Raw genomic sequence first — 19,943 nt, 5'->3', positions numbered from 1 at the left:
CTCGTGCCGATCTCCAACTATGGGCAACCTGCAATCTCTTCTGTTTTGGCATATGGACTTACACAGATGTTGGTTATGTTTCTATGAGCCCGACTCACCAAGACCATCTGAGCTCACGTGCACCTACTCTTGTGTATACTCACTGCGTGTACACACACCCTCTCCCCCATCTTTGATGGCTCATGGCTGTAAGGACAAATGTGAGCAAACATGAGCGAAAGCAGGAAGGAGACAATAGAAAGAGGAAAGAGGCCAGTGGAGGCAGTGTCTAGGGCAGAGGTAAAAAGACAGAGTTATCACATAGGGAGAGTGAGGGAGGGGTCACGGACAGGCCCAATGTACCACGGACAGCCAAGAAAACAGCTAGATCTTCAGTGGGGTCTGTACACCTGTCGCTTACATATCTCAAGGCCATTTGGAGACAAACACCCCAAATGAGACATTTGCAGGATGGGAACCTCGCCAAACTTAGTTTTGTATATTTTGCAGGATCTAACTCCATTTTACAAGAGAAAGGGCCTCTAAAGTCAAATAAATTCCAGGAGATACTAGGCTAAACAAAGCTATAAAGGTTTATTTACTGGAGGACTTGGGGCAGGTGGGGGAGGGTGTTGTTTGTTAATGTGCCTTGATCTGTCCCAGATTGGCGTAGTGGTAAGCCTACTTGACCACAGAAGCCCCTTTTTCAGAAGCACCAATTAGGGCCAGTTTAGGAAATGCTAATGTAAAATGTTGTCTCTGTAAGGAGTTGCATTCAAAGGACAAGAACCTTTGTCCTTAGAAGGAGAGACAGACACCCTTTCCCAAAGGGTGACTTCTAAACTAACTTTCAGAACCTTACCATCCCCAACTGGGAACTGCTTGTTTCACAAGGTGACTGGGAGCCATAGATGGTTCTGTATCTCATTCTGGGATGTTGGGAGGAGTGAACCTGTGAAAAGCACTTATGCAGTCCCTGGGTAACAGGGAAGGCTCTCAACTAAGTTTTACTAATAGTGTTAATTTGTACACCACTATTGTCATTATAGATACCATGAGGGGTTCATAGGGGACGCATCAATTACGTGCTTAGAATCCAGGGCAAGAGCACCTACTTCCCAAGTCTTGGATTGTTACTAGGGAGGTGCTGACAGCCCCTGGGTGCGAAGTGGTGGGTTTCTGCGAGTGGGACTGTATTTAGGCAAGTGTCTGCCAGGAGCCTGGCTGGGGGCAACCTTGCCCAGGACCGGGAGGGGGGCCGAGGGCCGTGAGGACTGTCAGACTGTCAGCCCCTGCCCTCCCCGCGGCCAAGGGGCCCTCGCGAGGGGGGGGGGGGGGGCGGCTGGAAACGGCGGTGGAGAGGTTTTCTCCGGGGTGCCCCCCTCCCTCCCCCTCGCACTCCTCTCTCTCCCCAGGCCGGCACTCTGTGCCCTCCCGCTGCCAGGCCCCCTCCTGTCAGGGAGGACAGTGTCCAATAAACTCCTCCACCCGCAGGTGTGTCCGCCCTCCCACCGAAGGAGAGGGCTGAGGTGCCGGGGCCGGCCGGGGTGGGGGGCGAGGGCGCCCAGGAAAGTGGCGCCGCCCAAAGCCGCGGTGGAGCTGGGGAGGCCCTGCCGGGCGGCGCCGGTCGGCGAGGCCTGGAGCCCCGGACACGCCCACCCCGGGAGGGGCCGCGCGCTCGCGGGCTGTGGGGGGCGTGAGGCCGGGCCGGGGCGGGGCCCCGAGGGGGGGAGGAGCCTCGAGCCCCCCCCCCTCCTGCCCGAGGCGCGGCGGGAGCGCAGGGTGGGGCCGCCGCCCGCCCCGCCCCCGGGCCCCGCCCTTCTCCCCACCCACCCCTCCCCGCCGGGGCGGCCCCGTGGAAACCCAGGCCCTCGTCCCTCGTGTCTCGCCAGGCTTCGTGAGCTTCGACAACCCGGCCAGCGCGCAGACCGCCATCCAGGCCATGAACGGCTTCCAGATCGGCATGAAGAGGCTCAAGGTGCAGCTGAAGCGGCCCAAAGACGCCAATCGCCCATACTGAGCGCCGGCGGGAGCGTCCCCCGGGGGAGACCAGGACTCGCACAGGTAACCGGGGGCGGCCGGGGCGCGGGGACGGGGGGTGGGGGGGTTGAGGAAGGGACACCGGACGGACCCGCCGCCTCCTCTGGCCTTCTTGAGCTGAACCTTCACTTGCCTTGGACCCGCTGCGCCCAGCTCGACCTGCTCCTCACCGGGTGCCTAGGGGACAGGCCTAGAGCTGTGGTCGTACCGGCAGAAATGGGCATGGCCATTCCCCCGTTGCAGAGCCAAGAGAAGCAGGAGTGAGGGAACCTTGCTGAGAAGGTGGGGTGAGCCCTGGGCCTGTACACCCAGGTCTACATAGTAATCCTGTTTGCCGGAAAACCCTGGGGTGAGCCTGTGGCAAGCTCGGGGACTGGGAAACTTTGGTGGGGGGAACTGTCCACATCTCCTGGGGCCTTCTCCTAGACTCCCTGGTTCTCCCCTCCCCATCTGTCCTATCTTGAGGGCTGGTGGACTTTAGACAGGTGACTCCCTCACCCCTCCAATTCTAGAGCTCAGTCAGTTTGGGGCAGAAGCTGAGGAGGGTGATGGCACAGCACTGGGCCAGCTACCCTGCCTGCTTTAAAGAGGCCATGACAAGTGGACAGTCATCACTTTTCCCTACTCAGTCTTGGTTCTGCCTTGCAGCTGGAGAAAAAGTTGCCCACTCCTCTTCCAGGCCACTTGTTCCCCTGGGTGAAGCAGCTTCCTGGGGAAAGGAGGGAGGGGGGAGATGTACCAGGCCCTCCTTCAACCTGGTATCCCACATTGCTGTGCGCTCCTGTAGGCCCAGCTCACCCACAAGCCAAAGGCAAGCCTCCAAGCTCCTCTGCCCTGCACTCCATCAGCAGTACTGTGCACCAGTCCCACTTAGGAACTTGGGACTCAGCACTGAATAAGACTGGCAAGAACCTTTGTCCTTAGAAGGGGAGACAGACAATAAACAATGACATGTGACCAAAGAGTAAATTATATAGTGTGTCAGAATTGTTGGTAATAGTTAAATCAGGGAGTTAGGGTAGGCCTTGTTGAGAAAGTGACATTCGAGAAAAGACTTCAAGAAGGTGAGGCAGGGAGCCATGCCAGCTTCTGGAGGAGTGAGTCCTTCATCTGAAGGAACAGCCAGTGCAAAGCCTCCAAGGGGAGGGCAGGGTGGTGCATTTGAGAACTGCAGAACAAGATGGCTGGAGGGGAGCCAGCTTGGGGGCATGGTGGGAGCAGAGATCTGAGAGGTGAGGAGAGGTGAGGAGGACCATCTGTGTTGGACCTATATAGACCATTGTAGGGACTGTGGCCACTCCTCTGAAACGGGGGAGTAGGTGGTGGGGAACCGTCGGAGAGCTCTGAGTAGAAGAGTGGCATTGACCCACTTGCATTTCAGCGTGATCACTGGTTGCTGTGTCGATACACAGTAGGACCCCAAGCAGAAGTTTAGTGCACAGACCACTCAGTCCAGGGCGACAGCAGTTGATGCGGTAGGAGGGGTTTGCGTTCTTGATGTTCTTGGAAGGCAGAGCCAAGGATGCTGGTGTGACAGAAGGAGTCGAGGATGACACTCAGCTTTTGGCTGGAGCGACTAAAAGAGCAGAGTTGCCGTGACCCAAGATGAAGAGGGGTTGGGGGAAAGACCAGGCACATAAGAGTTAGACATTCAAGTGGAGGTTCAGAGTCTGGAGTTTGGGAGGGAGAGTCCCAGTTTCCCCATCTCCCCCCTCAAACCCTACCACCGCCAGCAGCCATCTTCCACCCACCTGGGAGCAGCAGGACTCACCTCTCAGAGTGGATGCTTGAGCCTCTACTCTCTGCAAGGCTGGAAAAGCAAAACCCGCCTCTCTTGCCTCCTGAGTTCCCACCCCCTGCCCGTCTCTGGCTTCCGTGAAGATGTGTTCTCACATATGCATTCCGAGTGGGGTACCTTCTCGGGCCGGGCACCGGGCTTGGTGCTGGGACGCAAAGGTGAACGGGTCACCATCCTGCCTGCACGAGCTTCTGGCTCTGTAAGCACAGACCGCAGGAAGCAGCTTGCAGGTGGGTGTACTTCCATAGGAGTGGGGACCGTTCAGTGAAAGCAGCCCTTTCTGGGCAGAGAGCAGGTTTCCTTAACGTAAGCTTAGCTCTGCCACTGAGGCATGACCTCTTGGGCTTCCGTTTCTGCATTAATGAAAGCAAGGTATTGAAGGCATCAGAGGAGGGGGTGTGCTCCAGGGCCATGCCCTGAGATTCTGAGGGGCCCCTGTTGGGTGTATTCTGTGGCTCCCGTGAAGGCGGCCGGTCTGAGCCTTCTAGACCTAGATGCCAAGCCAGGATAGAAACTGTAGGTCAGAGAAATCCGCAGAGGAGGAGGTAAGTAAGGCACATTTGTTGTTTGGCACAGAAGATAGGAAGTGGTCCACAGGGTAGAACCAGCCAGCAGTCATAGCTGGAGTGAGGGCTTGAGAGGTGTGGTTTAGAAAGCAGAGGGGTTCTTCCACCAGGGAAAGTGAAGGCCAGACAGATGAGAACCTGGACTTCACGTGGTGCTTACCGCACACGGGGCACAGTTCCTGCAGGTAACAAGTCTAAGGTGTAATGGTAAAGGTGTGACTGCCTTTAACATGGGTAGTGTTATCATCCCATTTTAAAGACAGAACACAAAAGATGAAGTCACTTGGCCATCAGCTACTGAGTGGTAGAGCCATGATTTGAAGCCGTGGCCCAGTTACAGAGGCTGTGCTCGTAATGCCTTTAAGTAAGGAGAGTGATAACTTCCCCACTGTTATCCTAGTCCCAGCCCTCCCAGCCCAGAGTCTTGTCCTGAAGACATCTCATGTCTCTGGGCTCCTCCCTACTAAGCAGTCTTCCAAAAAACTATGACGTAACGTAACTCCCACAAATAACGCTGACTTTTAATCCATTTAGACAGCATTTTAACAAAAGGGGATTTCAGGCTTCCCAACCTGAGACTGCTTGAGGCTGTAAGAGAAGGAGGCGCTAAGACCAGGTGTGGGCTGAGGGGACTTCAGTGAGAAGTGGAGGAACTAACATGCAAAAGGTGCTAAAATACTCAGGATTTTACTGACCAGTAAAGGGTGTTTGTAAATGATGAGTCCTAGGTGCTCAGAAGGGCAGGGCTGACCTGAGCAGTGGCGGAGGGACAAGCCGTAGCTAGGAGCAAAGGGGTGATGGGGAGGAGGGGATCTCAGGGCCTGGCTGGCCACCCGCAGTGGCAGTGATGAAGGCAACGTCACAGTGTCACAGCGTGGGGGCCAGGGCCCGGCCAGAACAGAAGTGTGGTGGGTCCAGGGGAGGAGAGGGACCCTGGGCAGGGCAGCTGGAGGGAGCGTAGTTGGGTGTAGGTTCCATAAGGGGAGGCCCAGGTAGGCTGGGGTGGGGTTGGGTCGCATTGGTTCTCTGCATCCTGCTGTCTCCCGAGGGTGTGATTCCCCCACCTGCTTCTGGCTTGCCAGCTGCCCCGCCTCACTGGCTGCTTGGGCTCATTATCTTGTACCAAGGTGGGAGGTTCTCCAAGAAATCTTTACTAGGAAACTAAGAGGAAGGAAGCAGAGGCAGGAAGACTGGGCAGAAATGCAAACACGCCAGGTCCACAGCCAGTGAGCAGCACACCCAAGGCCCTTGTCCTGCCACAGAGGTCAGTAGCATGCGCTGGGCCCCAAGCTGAGGGCAGGTTTGCAGACCCCTAACTCTGTGCTTCTGTGGCCGGAGGACACTGCACAGCATGTCTGACCTCAGTGGGAGTCCTCTCTCTTCCGGGCCCTGGGCTGTGGCTCTGAATGTGCTTTCGCACGGTGTCTGCTCTGAGCTGTGCAGGTTTGGGTGCTCTGGGCCTGACCTGCACAGGGCTGGGCCGTGGCTTTGGGCCTTGGCCTTTTCTGACTGGATCCCAGCTGTGTTTAGAACCTGGTATCTGAATTGGCTTAGCTGACCAGGTCAGCTAATTTCCTGTCCCAGGTCATGAGTTGGAGCTCCCCAGGCCTGATTCAAGCTCCTTCACTGGTCAGTGACCCTGCTGCCACCTCTGGAACTGTACTTTGTGAGGATCTTTGAGAGGGTGGCCAAGAAGGGGTCACCCCTGCAGGCAGAGGCCCGGCTGCTCCCCAGTGAAGAGAGTAGCCAGCTAGTCAGCCGTGCACCGGCAGAGCCCTGGGGAGGTTCCTTAGGGATTGAATGAGTGTGACCGTGTGTTTGTGTTTGGGGGCCAAGCATGTGTGTGTGTGAGGGGCAAGAGTGTGCACAAGGAGTTCCCCACATTGGGCTTTGAGGAGGTGCTGTGTGATAGGCTTGGATCCTCAAGACCCAGGACGGCACAGGCACCAAAGGGCAGCTAGGGGCAGACTTGGGGCAGGCAAAGGAGCAAGTTCAGTGGGGAGGAATGGGCACCCTGAAATGCTCAGGGCGGGGGGCGGGGGCTGGGGAAAGGAGGGGAGTTCCGCAGGGGGGTCTCTTATTTGCAGTTGCCAGAGCTGACACCTGGTGGCACTGCCCTCCTCGGTTCTTAGGCCTCCTCTCCCACCCAAAGGGATCAGCCCATTCATTGGATATCCTGGGTGGGTCTAAGGGTTTTCTTTGGGGAAGGGCTGGAGATGTGGCATGTCAGGACTTCTGGGCCATGCGATGGGCCCCGGTCTCAGTGAGGGAGATCTGCTGTTGGAAGAACAAGAGCCCAGCTTGGATGGGCAGGCAGGCAGGGGGCGTGGAGGGAGAGCTTCTTGATGAAGGCAGAGCTGGAGGCTGGGTCACCCCTCAGCTACTTGGTAGCTTATCCACAGTGACATTTCAGGTCCCAGGCTTCCCTCCCACACTCCCTGAAGAAAGACACAAAGCTTAGAGTGGAAGTCTGCTCTGTGCAGAAGCCCGGTGGATTGAGAGCCCTGCAGATAAGCCGGGTGCGGAGGCTTTGGCACAGGCCTGAGTGCCGCAGGGGAGCAGGGGCTGGGGAGCAAGCTCAAAGGTAACCATGAGGAGGGGGTAGGGCTGGGGACCCCCAAATCCCCAGGTTGGGGCAAGGACCGTGAAGTGGTGAGGAGTGCAGAAGATAACTCAAAAGTGGAAACATTTGATGATGCCTGACAGAGAAGGGGACTCAGCCTCAACCACTTGGGGCTCCGCCAGTAAAGAAGGCAGGTAAGGGCCTGTGAGATGGGCCAGTCTAGAAAGATACACATGCAGGGGTGTAGGGAATGGAGAAGGAGGAGGTGGATTAAGGGAGGTCAGCAGAGCAGGAGTGACAGCAGCAGAGACTGGAGACCTATAGCCAGAGCACCTCCCTCTCTGGTGGACTGTCCTTTTCTGTGTTACCCACCCTGCAGGATGCTCTGTAGTCTTCCATTTAGCCCTGTCACGGGTCAGCACTGTGGGCCTTCTTAAGGCTTCACAGGCCGGGAAGCAGCTTCACTTTGGCCACGTGGGCCACCTTGGGAGCAAAGCAAAGGGTACGAAGTGATCGTGAAATGAAGTCAGCGATGCCGAGGCGTGTTTATAGAATTCCGGTAACATTGATGTGATTTACTCTCCATCTCAAAACTGAACATGTTCGTTTTCTGAAGGTTCTGAGAAAAGAGGGTTGAGGCAGAACGGAAGAGGAGAGAGGACCATAGCACCACACAGTGGGTGCTCCTGCTGTGGAGACGCCCTTCTCTAGGAATGGTGGCCAAGGCGGGACCAAAGGGGCGGGAGGGCCGAGTTGCTGTCGGTGTGGACAGTACTGCAGCAGCAAAGTGCTCCGTGGATGGACCCTTCGGATACAAGTCACCCTAGCCAGCCTCTGATCTACCCTGCAATTCAGGGCCACCCTGACAGGCTCCCCCTGCTGGTCCACAGGCTGACGCCACAGAAGGCTGGGGTGGGGTGAGGAGAGCGTGACCCCCCACCCCCCCACCGGGGAGAGAGAACCGTGGATGATACAAAGCAGAGAGTGTGCTCCCCGATCTGCTTGCTGGCCACGGTGGCTTGAGGGGCTGTTTTCTTTTTTCCTAGCCCTCTTGCCAAACTGCCCACGCCCCTCCTCCTCTTCCCAACGCATGATGGATGCCCTTAGTGGCCCTGTGTGAGGTTCTGCTACTGTTCACAGTGGATCATGTGTCTGCATAAACAACCGTGTGTGTGTACGTGTGTGTGCGTGTGTGTGTGTGTGTTGATGTGCCCATGTCCTTTGTCTGCCGGCTTCCTCCATTCTTTGAGTTCGTTTCAGTTCTCTTATGATTTGACTGCTGTTCTCTCATCCGAGCTTTTAGATTGATGCTGTGGTCTGGTGCTGTATAAATATTTTTCCTTTTGATTTTGTTTTAACTTTTCCTTGCCCTTCTTCACCCTCAACCCAACTGTCCCTGCCCTTCCACACTCCCCAACCCCACCCGACCTGCCCCCACCTCTTCCCTCCCCCTTGCCCACACTCTCTTGTCCTCTCTTTCTTTCTCTCTCTCTCTCTCTACATATATAAATATATATATAAATCTTTTCTTCTTTTGTCATTCAATCAAATTCCAACAACCCAACCAGGGCCAGTCAAATCCACCACAGTCTCGCGCTGAGCTAGGAATAAAGTTCACGTAATCACATGAGAGTGGAGAAAACAGTCCCCCATCCGTAAGTTCAAATCAACTCAAAGTTCACAGTGTGACATGATGGCGTCATGTAACAAGGCTAAGAATCGGTTGCATGACAATTGCCGTCAAGTTTCGTGGAGGTGCTGTGATTGGAGCGTTTTTCTTGGATGTTGTATCAGTTGATGATTGGCCAGTCATGATCACACGTGCATTTTCTTGACTTTTGTGCTGCCACAATCTTTTTTGCTGTGCTCATTTTTGTTCTGTTCTTGGTGCTTGCAGTGGTTTTACTTTCTGTTGTTTGGTTTTTCTTGTTCAGCGTTTTTTATGCTTCTCTAGATGTCACATAGAGAAAAAAACAAAACAAAAGAACAAAAAAATAGTAAAAATAAAGATGAATTCCTGAATTATCGAACATGGGATCATTTAACTGTGCAAACCATTATTTTTTTTCTTAAAATTAAGGAAAACATCTTAAAAATATCTATGCGTGGTTGATTTACTTGCACTTGAAAATATTGTGATTTTATTTTTTTCTAGAAATTTGGGGGCCTTTTTCAATTGACATTTTCCTAGGTCTGGTCTTTTTCCAGTTAGGCTATTTTAAATCTCACTTCAAAAGGAAAAACAAAAACAAAAAACAAAAACAAAATCTCTACTGTTACAGAATGATTTAAAAAAAAAAAAATTCTAAACCAAAAACTAGAGTACAAAGCCAGAGGCCTCTGAGAGAGAGCCTGGTAACAATTGTAAGGTTTGTATTGTAGCCACTTCTGCTAAATTAAATGTGGGGAGGGGAGGTGGGGGACCGGAGGTTGGGGGGGGGCTTTTTGGTTGGTTTGGAAAAAACAGTACCGACAAAAGCAAAATGCACCTTTTTGTTTACAACTGAAAAAGGGTCCTTGACAAGTGTTTTTTAATTTTATTATTATTTTATTTGGTGTTGTAATTGTTTAGACTGCTGTGTACGGTTTGCTGTTTGTTGAATCAACAGTGTGAAAAACCTGCCAGCATGGATTGATATACGCATGACGTTGTCCCCTCAGCTGGGGGCTTTGCAGTTCTAACTCTCTTGATGTAACCAGTCACCCCCATGTATAAGTGAAAGCTGCTTGCTATACTGGAGATGAGTCTCATTTGTTAATTCACAATGATTAAGCATTCTCCTTCTGATTCTAGTCAGATCATGATTTTTTTTTCTTAAAAGCAAACAAAACATCAAAAAAACTCACCACTCAAAAAATCGAGAACTGAGTTAATTTGTTTAAGCTTGATGATGAAATCCGTTCTAACTTTTTTAGGTTCTCCCATCCGCTCCCTTGAAGTTCTGAATTTCCTCTAAATTCCCTGGCATGTATGAGAAAAATATTATGTGTGTGTGTGTGTGTGTATGTGTGTATCTATGCATATACATACACACATATCCATGTATATCCACATATGTGCAGGTGAATATATTCTACACATATATCCAGATATACATATATATACATAGCCTCGCAAATAGTTTCTGATCCTGGGAAAGAAGCTGTTGGCTGGAAACTGGGCAAAGGTTCAGCGAAATTCATGTCACGGATGTCTTGCTTCTTTTCCTCGAGCAGGGGAGGAGTGGGCTGGGCTGCTAGATTTTTTTGCTATCTTGTTTGCTAGGCTTCTGTATACATATTGTATCTGGGCTAGATCCCTCAGACATCGGTTTAATTGTGAATTCATATCCCACAGTCCCAAATTTTTCCTTTAGACCTAGCCATCCCCCCATTCCAGAACTCTAAAGGAACCCAAATCGAGACCCCTCTCCCAGCAACCAAACCTCAGCTACAACCATCGCCACTAGACCTCCAGTGGTTTCTTACTCTGAATAGAAGAGTCGATTTCTTTTCTATGTATCATGATCATGACTAATTCTCATATAATTCTCTCCCCTCCCTCCCGCCATCCCCCAAAGCTCCCACCCTAACCCCTGAGGCAGGGTCCTTTTGGTGTTTGGATGCATTTTGTGTTTCCTCTCTTGACTTAATCAGCCCTGATTTTCTTCATTTTAGGGCAGGATGCTGAACGGGCTACATTAAAAAACAAACCTCTCTCTATATATATTTATAAATGAGAACTGTTGGATGACACCTTTGACATATCAGCCAATATCAATCAAGCTGAAGACTCCAGACACTCTCTGTGACTGTAACATTTCTTCAAGGAAAGTATAGCGTCTGTGGAGTTCAGAGGGCACGTGTTTGGGGGAAAAATATATATGACACAAAGAAGAAGATGATGAAGAAAAATGAGAAAAAAAACACAAAAAAGGCAACTTTAAAACAAAATAACTTGAGACCAGATGGGGAGGCTGAAAGGCTGGGAAGAGGGAAGAGACGCTGCTTACCGATCCCCGGGGCTTTTCCAGCCCATGGGCGCCTGAGGCAGGCTGGGGCAAGCGGTGTGGTGGGGCCTGGTCCCCAGGGGCGGCGGGGAGGCCGCCGCTGAGCATCTCTATCTGTCATTCCTTTAGCTATTTAGGGACCAAAGGACCAAACTTTTTATTGCAGCTGTGTAGCTCTATGCCCAATAGAGGGGGATGGAGGAAAACCTCCTTCCTGCCTCATGGCTGTTCTTGAAACAGCTTAGAGCGATTCTATGAAAAATGTAATAAAAAAACAAAAAACACAAAAAAAACACAAAAAAAACAAAAACAAAAAAAAAAGGAAAAATAATGCTTCAATGCTTTTAAAACAGCAAGGTAATAGTTCTTTGATACTTTGAGAGGCGCTTTGATTACCCTCGTTCAAGTCTATGACACTTTCCTATGGTTTTCTGTATTATATGTCTGGATGGAGCTGTTAAGATGAACAAAATGGTGGATATTTGGGGAAAGCAACAAAAATATTAGAACTCATTAACCGTGAAGTGTGAGAAAACAAGGAGGGGACAAAAGGGACTTACAAGGCAAGATAATTGTTGTGAAAAGTCTGTAAATGCTTCTAACTCTTCCCCCTCTTAAAATCATAATAGTTGTACAGAATTTTAAAAAGGAGAAGTTTAAAATACCTATATAATAGAAGAAAAATTAGAGGAAAGCAAAAAATAAAAAAAAATAAAAAAGGAAAAAAAAAACCTATAGAAGTTAGCGTTACTGCTAAAATCCCAGATGTTGTAGGACTGTACTTTTGTAGAGTTTAGACTGAGCATCGATCCCTTCTCCCCGCGAGTGCTGTCGGACGCCGTGGACCCCGAGGGCCAGGCCGGACTCGCCCAGACCTGCGGGCTCCTGGCCGCGCACCGCCGGTGGGGGCCGCGCCATCGCAGGAAAGCCGCCGCCCCGCCCTCGCCTGCTTCGCTCGGGAGCTGCGCGCGCTCGCCCGCTCTCCGCAAGCCCTCGACACCTGCCGCTTCACTCGCCTTCCATGCTTGCTCCAGAGACTTTCCGGGCAAGGGAGACCTGGGAAATTCATCTTAAAACAACTAAACAACACACACACACACAAAAACCTTAAACAAGAGAGAGAAAAATAAACAATCTTTGAAGAATTTCTGAAACTGTTTACAAGGAATTTTGAAAAACAGGGATGTTTAAATGATGCCGGCTCTGTTTTTCTGTAAATAAATTTGCATATTTTGTAGGACTTTTAATTGTAATGATAGAGAAAAAAAACAAGGAAAACTATTTAATGAAAGCACGATATTTATCTTTGGTAAATGACTTTAGAGCAGTTAAAAAAGACATTGCTTAAAAAACTCAGAATCAGAAAAAACACTGAATTATTTAAGAACACATATATTTTAAAGTATAACATATTTATTATAATTTATTTGCACCGTTGGGAAGACTTGCTTTGGCATTCTGCCTTGATACCCTCCTCTCATTGATGTCCGGGTCATCTGGAGGCCAGGAGGCTCATGGACCTACCATTTTCCCCTCTTTTTGCTTTAGAACAAATGTCTGGTTCCTCTTAGGCCTCCTGCCCTTCCTTTCTTTCTGTCTATTTTGTTAGTTAATTATTATTTTTTAAATTTTCTTTTTCTTTCTCTTGGCTCCTCCTTTTAGGATGTCCAGATGTTGTAAAAAAAAAAAAAAAAAACAGCCGCAGTTCAGTACAACTGCTCTTTTCACACTCAACTCCCTAAAACTCCTTGTAACCTTCTGTAACTATTGGATGACGCTTTCTCCAGCTTAGCCCTAAATAAAGCACAGTTTAAAAGAAAAAATCAAAACGAGACTCTTCGATGGTCTGTGCTTCTTGGAATCTGGCCAGCTGTGTCTTGAAACCCCAAGGCTGATCCACTGGAAGTAGCCTGGTCCTGCTCCCCATGGAGTCTGTGTGCTCTCCTGGCCCACGGTTGGAGTGCTTTCTGGGAGGCAATGGGGGCAATAAAAGGAGGCCCTGTTACACACTATGAAACATCTCTCAACTGGTGGGGTGTCTCTGGAAGTCTCCATTGCAGCCCCATTCTTTTGGTTCCTGGGCAGGAAAGGCCACAGTGCCCAGACACAACAAAGTCCATCTTTCCTCCCTGACAAGAGGAAACTGAGGCCACCTGACCTGAGTTTGGGGGGGGATGCAGGGGTGGGGGAGAGTGTGAAGCACTGTGAGGAGTTTGGGAAGGAGGCAGTGGAGACAGGGACCACAGTAAAGGAAAGATGAGGACACAGCCCTAAACTTCCCAGCAAGCATTTTCTCTTGGCCCTGCACCTTCCACTGTGTTGACAGTTTGCATAGATGGAGAAAACGGAGTTCTGGAGGACGCCCTCAGAGTCACGGTTCTGGTGGAAGGGGGTGTAGTGGGAGGAGCTTCCTGGAGTGCTCCCACCTCTCTCCCTTGAGAGAGATGTCCCAACCCTGAAAGCCAGAGGAGGGTTGAGAAGAAATGTGTGTGTTGAGGGGGGTGGGGCTTGGGGTGGGGTTTCCAAAGGAAGAAGGATGGGAACCAGGACTTGGGGTGGAGAGGTGGCAAGGAGGGAGCAGGTCTTTCTGAGGTGAGAGCTCAGAAAGAGGCACATCAGCCACAAGCCTTCATCAGGCTGTGTCCTGGGACAGAACTTCTCTAGCCTGTCTCACTACCCTCGGTCCTGCAGCCTGCTCTGGGAATGGGCAGAGTCCACCGAGCTTCTCCATCTCTTTCCACCTGAGGGGGCAGGCAAGCCTCCTGGCTTCGGTGCCTGGCCCGGGGGAGAAGGCAGGAGCGCTGGGAGACAAGAGTCCTTGTCGGTCTGTCTGTGCCCTCCTGTGGGAGAGTGGGGAATGGCTTCAGCCCTCAGATGTCTTGTCTGAAGTGAGTTGATAGCAGAGATCAGAGCCCCAGCTCCAGAGTCATACCTGGACCCCGTGTTCCATCCTCTGTTCCCACCTCTGTTCCCAAGGCCAAGGGCCAAGTCCCCGTTTCTCACACGAGCTTGTGAAATGTTCGCCTGAATGTATCAGGAAATGGGGCAGGCCTTCAAGCCTTGACTTAACTGTGGAGATGGCTCCAAGATGAGACCCTCAGTGTCCCCTAAACTAACCCCACTTTCCCTGCCCACCAGGCTACGAGGACAGGTGATGGATGGGCTGCTTGGCCCATTCTGGGGAGCTTGTGGGGAGCTGGACTCCTTGAAAGAATTCATGGCAAGGGGGATGAGTCACGTCACACCGGGTGTTGTGCTACCCTGTGAGGACCGGGAAGGTGTTTCCTAAGGAATTCTCTGGGCTTTTGTGCCTCAGACTATTCGAAACCATGCTTTCTGTTGGACATTCGCAGCCGAAAGCCAGTGAGTCTGTCAGAGGATAACGGCCTTCACACCACTTCCCCTTGCCTCTCTCAGACCCCAGAGGGCCTCACTGGCCTCCCCTCCCCCTGACTGCCCTTCTCTCGGGCATAACTTTCCCCCGACCTCCACTGCTGAGGCTCAGGGACAGTGGGGGCCCTGGGAGCTGCCCCCAGGGAGCTGGGCTGTGAAGGGGGTTGGCCAGTTTTGCTCTGTTCCAGGTATGGTTGACTGAGAGAAGAGATGAAAACACAGGGCCCAGATGTGAATATGCCAGTTCTAGAAAATAATCCTCTACTTAAAACCACACACCAAGTGACTAATGAATGCATAGAATATTTGAGAGAGAATACAGTTTATTAACCTCTGGGGGAAAGTCACAGATTCTTTGAAAACTTGCCGAAAACTATCAGGTCACTTTGGCCACAATTACAGGGAGTTCAGGGACCCACATCATTTCCTGGCTAAGAACCCCTGTTTTGCAGTGTTATTTAAGAAAACCCAAGACACAAATCTCATTAATTTCTGCCTGTATTCTATGGCTTATATTCCTCTGCTAGCATTCTACCTGCAGTTTGTGATCTCTTCTTAGTTCCTCCAGTTAAGACTTTTGCTGGGGCGCCTGGGTGGCTCAGTCAGTTAAGCGTCTGACTTTGCGCTTGGCTCAGGTCATGATCTTACGATTTGTGGGATAGAGCCCTGCGTCACGCTCTGCGCTGACAGCAAGGAGCCCGCTTGGGGCTCTCTCTCTCCCTCTCTTTCTCTGCCCCTCCCTCCACCTCTTTCTCTCTCAAAATAAATAAATAAATGAAAGATTTTTTTGCTTGTTATCATCATTTTGTTATTTCAGGTATAATGAAAAGTAGAGGTATTTGCATAAAGAACTTCCATGTACCACCTGGCTTTAACATACATCAACTAATGAATTATTTTGAAGCAAATCCCGGATATCAAGTCATTTCATCGGTAGATATCTTGGCTTGCCCTCAACCTTTCTGAGGCAGCACTGATGTCTAGAGGCCAGCCGTGGCCTGTGGGACGGCCGCACCCTTGCTGCAGCTGTTGGGGGAACCCGTGGCCTCCCCCAGCCTTACCCAAGGGTAGGTGCTGGCTCCTGGTTAGACTCCCCAGGCCCCCCTCCAGCCCCTGTTCCTGGTGACTTTCTAAAGCCTTCAGCTCTTCATCCACTCTTTGTGCTCACTTTTCTCTTCTCTCCCTTCCCCCTTTCTTTCTCTGTGAGGCTAATATGAAAAGAATATGTTTACTGAGAACTCGTAGTTAATAGCTCCCGTCTCCTTCTGGGTTTTTATAAAGATCTGACATTTTTCCTATTCTGAGCTGGATCCCACGCACTCCCGCACACCGAGTACAGTGAGACACAGACACAGCAGAGCTTCCCCACCCACACGAGTGCCTCCGGGTCCTCCTTCCACCTGCCTTCCAAGCTTTGCTGTCGCTGGGCCGGGTGACTCTATGCTCCCTCTGGCATGAGGTCTGCTGGGCCAGTGTTGGAATTATACCCGGTTGAACCCAAAGGAGCATTCTCCACAAGGGTAAGGCAGTTATGGGACATCTGGGCAGTGAGCTCAGGAACCCAGCCCTGCCCAAGGTGACATACCAGACTTGGCTGTGAATACCATCTGTCTATCTCACAAAATGGAATCCACCCCCGTGCAAAAATTATTAGCGGCCATTGACATCGCACCTTCGTAGACTATTCGTTGCTGGCAGTTGGGCTTTCAGTCACTGTTGGTTCACTGCCTGCAAGAACGAACGAGGGAAGGAAGGAAGGGAGGAAGGAAGGGAGGGGGGGAGGAAAGCACAGACTTCAGACAACTGAAGGCATGTTCCAACGTGGTGGGTGTCCTGGAAATGCTTTTTAAGTAATAATAGCACATTTGGAATGAGTGTGTGGCCAACACTCCCTTCCCCTCAGATGAGTGTTTGCAAGTATAGGCTTTTTACTTGAGACTTCCCTCTGTCTGCCCCTCTGTCTGTTTCTCCAAGCTGCCTTCCCTTCCCCCTGCGAGTCCTCCCTTTGGTTACCTGCCTTCTCTGCCATCCCCTCAGCGTCTGGGCTTCAGGCCTGGCTGGTGAGCGCTGGGGATCCTGACAGCCAGCCCCAGCACCCCAGGCCCTTCCTTATCACCCCATCTCCTCTTCCCTCATGCTAGCCTAACTCCTCATCCCTTCGGGAGCTCCCAATGCCCCCCTCTGGGCTTGCACCCTTTGTGGGGGTCCACCCAAGATTTGCCCAGACCAGGAGGAGGCTTAGAGACCCGTGTATCAAGGTGAAGAAGGCATGGGCTTTGACGTCTGACCAGATGCAAATCCCAGTTCACTCAGATATCTTCTGTGTCACTTTGGAAAAGTCACCTAACCTCTCTGAGCCTCAATCTCCTTCTCTCTAAACTGGGGATAATACTACCACCACCACAAGAGTTGTGAGGAGTGAATGGGACACAGCCATGCACAGCTACACCCTACCCCAAGGAGTCTGAGTTATAAATTCTTCTACAGCACACTACAGATACTCAGAATGAGTAGTTCAGGCTCCGGTCCTCTTCTTCCCTGTCTGTAGCTCCATTCCATTGACAATTCGTGCCTCAACTGAGGCCAGCTTGAACTTGACATCAGACCACTGTAAGCCATCTTCTCATGGTCCAGTCAGCCCTGCGACACTCCCAGAGAATTGCTGTCATGCCGAGGGCACACACCTCTGTCTCTCGCTGTTCACACTCTTCCAGGGACCCCAATTAGCTGCTGCTCCTATGCCCCTTCCTTTCTTTGCCCTTTCTCCCAGGAGCGCTCCTGGCGCCACCGTGGCTGTTATTGTCTACAGCCGATCTCCTCTGGGTTCGTATGGCCTCAGGCTGCATGTTAATTTGGTCTTTGCATTTTTTAAATGTTACCTGTTTTTTTTTTTTTTTTTTGGAAAGGTAACATTCATATATTTCAAAATTCAAAATGTATGAAGAAGTATACCGTGAAAAGCCTTCCCACCCCTGAATCCAGCCACCCTTTCCGGCCAGTGTGATCAGTTGTTTCTGTTACCCTGTTTAAATATGTACACGTGGGTACATGTGCTTTGGTATAAGGGACTCAGCCATGGTCCCCATTTTCAGTGGGGACATCCAGAGCCAGGCAGTGATGGGCCCGGGCTCCAGCAGCTGGCCTGTGGGATTCCCAGCAGGCCCGGGGCTGCTCAGGACCCCCACTGGTTGGGAAAAGGTCACCGTTATCAGTTGGGCTCTTTGAGCCATGGCTGTAGCTACCACTTATGGATGCTGCTCTGAGCCAGCCCCTGTGTGGAGTTACTTAATTAGAATCTCCCATAATTCTCTGAGGTGAGTGTTCTTGTCCCTATTTTACAGATGAGGAAACAGGCTCAGCGAGGGGTGGTCCCTTGCCCAGATGACCCAGAGTCAGGGTTCAAGCCCAGGGCTGTCTGTCTGTGATGCGATGCACTTAATCTCTGCATCCCGCCTCCCGGGGCTGTGAATCCTCCTCAGAGCCACTTCCTCCAACGCTTGTGTCCTGCCTCCCACCTCCCTGCTTCTTCTTGAGGTTTTCTCAACAACCCAATTTCACCTTTAGGAAATGGTGTCATCTATGTTGACTCAGGTACCAGTCCTTTCCTTTCCTCCCCTCCTTCATCAGCGGGGCTGGAGCTGGGGTTCTTAGAGATGAATGAATGAATGATACATTACTGAGCGTGTTGCTAACGAATCCATAGTTCTCCCTGCCTAGGAGCACTTGCTGGTGGTGGGGACAGAGGGGGAGCCTGGAGGGAGACAGAAAACCCAAAGACCCAGTTAGCTTTTATTCTTAACAAGGAGAGGAAATTCATAAATGGAGTATTTATTAATAGTTGATGTAGCCACTTGAGGTTCAAAACCTTTTGAGTTCGTGACAGCTTTGTTTACCCCAGCACACTGAACTCTGCAGAAAACTATAAACAAACTTTCAAGATCGATGCAAACTGGTTCTCCACCACTCAAAATCAAGGGGGAAAATGTAACCATTTCTGAGGGCCCCGTACTCCACTAATTGAGGTATGAGGATTCTTGTAGTTTCCAGAGTCTCCACGTGAATCACAGTAAGAGGCTTGGGGAAGGTAAGTAACTTGCCCAAAATGCCACTGCAAGAAAGTAATGGGGCCCAGAATAAAAATCAGCTGCACTCATTCCCCCATGTGAGGTTCCCTGACAAAGACAACTGCGGAATAGTGTGGTGCAGGGCTCGGGGCGACCCTGAGGATGGAAGGCAAGGGGCCAAGTCTAGGGAGGAGACACTTGGGCTGGGCGCTGGAGGGTGAGCCTCAAGGGAGGGGCCCATGGGTAGACATTCTGAAGAACTGTCAGATGTCTTAGGTAGGTGGGGAATATGCTGGGGAAGATGCAGGGCCTTGTTTAAAAACAACCTCCCCCCACCACTGATGACCCAGACACTGTCCTGGCTACTTCACTGATGCCATCCCAGCTGTCTTCCTGATAACCCTGGACCCGGTTTTACAGAGGAGCTTCAGCCGTGTACTGAAAGTCACCGGTACGGCAGAGCTGGGGTGTGAGCCCTGGTCCCTTGCTGGCAGATTCTGTGCTTGTAATCGCTGTATTACTTTGGAAGAGGCTACCTATTCCAGGCACTTGCATCACGACTCTTCACTCAGAAGCCTCTTCGCTGACTGTATTCCCAAGACTCACACAGACACACAACCTAACCACGGGAAGGGTGGAAGCAGGATTGTCCTGGAAAGGCTTCAGGCCTCTGCCTCAGTTTCCTCCTCTGCAGAAGTGAGCCGGTGCCTGGGTCTCAAGGATTTGGTCCAGCTCTCTGCTAAGTGCTGGGAAGGGCCCTGGAGAAGAGAGAGGGCAGAGGAGGGAGGCTGTGAAAGCCCTCAGCCTAGCTCTTGAGATAAGAGCCACCCGAATGAGAGAAAAGAACAGTGTTTTCCCCGCCACTTTGTCCTGCTCTCCGCTCTGGGCAGAAGTTGAAGCAAGTCTTGACACTTGACGCCTTGTCCTGAGCGCTTGACAACCTTAAGATGCCTCTGGGCTCAAGGTATCCCCTTTAATTAAGAACTACTTGAGGTATTAGGGCCTTTGGCATTGCACGCAAGGTCTGGCACATAGAAGGAGCTCGACAATGGTTGCCAAATGAATGAGAAGCAGAGTGGTGTAGGGAGGATGTCTCCCATGCACCCCTTCTGAAGCAGCCCAGGCCTGGCACACTCCCAGCAAGGCCCCTCGGCTTCATCTTGCCCCAGCTCTGCACAGGGATTAGAAGATAGCCCGACGGTTCTGGTCTTCTCATTACTGGGAGCTGGGGGGATGATAGGCATTTGGGAAAAGTTCTTGTTGGGGCCCTCACAGATGTCTTATGGACACAGATTCTCATGTTGTTCCAGGTTTCTGACCATTCACATTCTCCCTGCCCTTGGTTCAGGGTCCATTGCCCCAGGGGGCTCTAGATCAGGCTGAGCACCTCTTCTGTGACCTCCTGTTGACCTCAGAGTGGGGACCACATCACCGGGCCCTGTTCCCATGCTGTTCTGTGCTGCTCTGTGTATGTGGCTCCCTCCCTAGCTGAAGTCCATGATGAAGAGAAATGAGTTGTCTCCTTTTCCAATCTCTTGTCTAGTACTGGGC

At 51.3% G+C, this 19,943-nt stretch overlaps 1 protein-coding gene across 50 annotated transcripts in view; it reads left to right on the top strand.

The window, feature by feature from the left end:
• CELF4 (CUGBP Elav-like family member 4) overlaps positions 1–12,660 on the top strand; it is a 297,443-nt gene extending 284,783 nt beyond the window's left edge. For 31 of the 50 annotated variants that reach the window (XM_043558680.1, XM_043558695.1, XM_043558678.1 and 28 more), the window contains 2 exons: positions 1,872–2,043; positions 10,604–12,660. In XM_043558680.1, coding sequence (XP_043414615.1) covers positions 1,872–1,999 — 128 coding nt within the window. In that variant the 3' untranslated portion in view covers positions 2,000–2,043; positions 10,604–12,660. Of the gene's footprint in view, positions 1–1,394; positions 1,474–1,871; positions 2,044–8,514; positions 8,602–10,603 lie in introns of all 50 variants that reach the window. The other 19 variants (XM_043558655.1, XM_043558653.1, XM_043558654.1 and 16 more) reach the window with 3 other exon arrangements.
• The last annotated feature ends 7,283 nt before the right edge of the window (positions 12,661–19,943 follow it).

The sequence above is a fragment of the Prionailurus bengalensis genome, chromosome D3 (genome assembly GCF_016509475.1).
Source record: "Prionailurus bengalensis isolate Pbe53 chromosome D3, Fcat_Pben_1.1_paternal_pri, whole genome shotgun sequence".
Classification (NCBI taxonomy): domain Eukaryota; kingdom Metazoa; phylum Chordata; class Mammalia; order Carnivora; family Felidae; genus Prionailurus; species Prionailurus bengalensis.
This window is presented reverse-complemented; position numbering and strand designations above follow the sequence as displayed.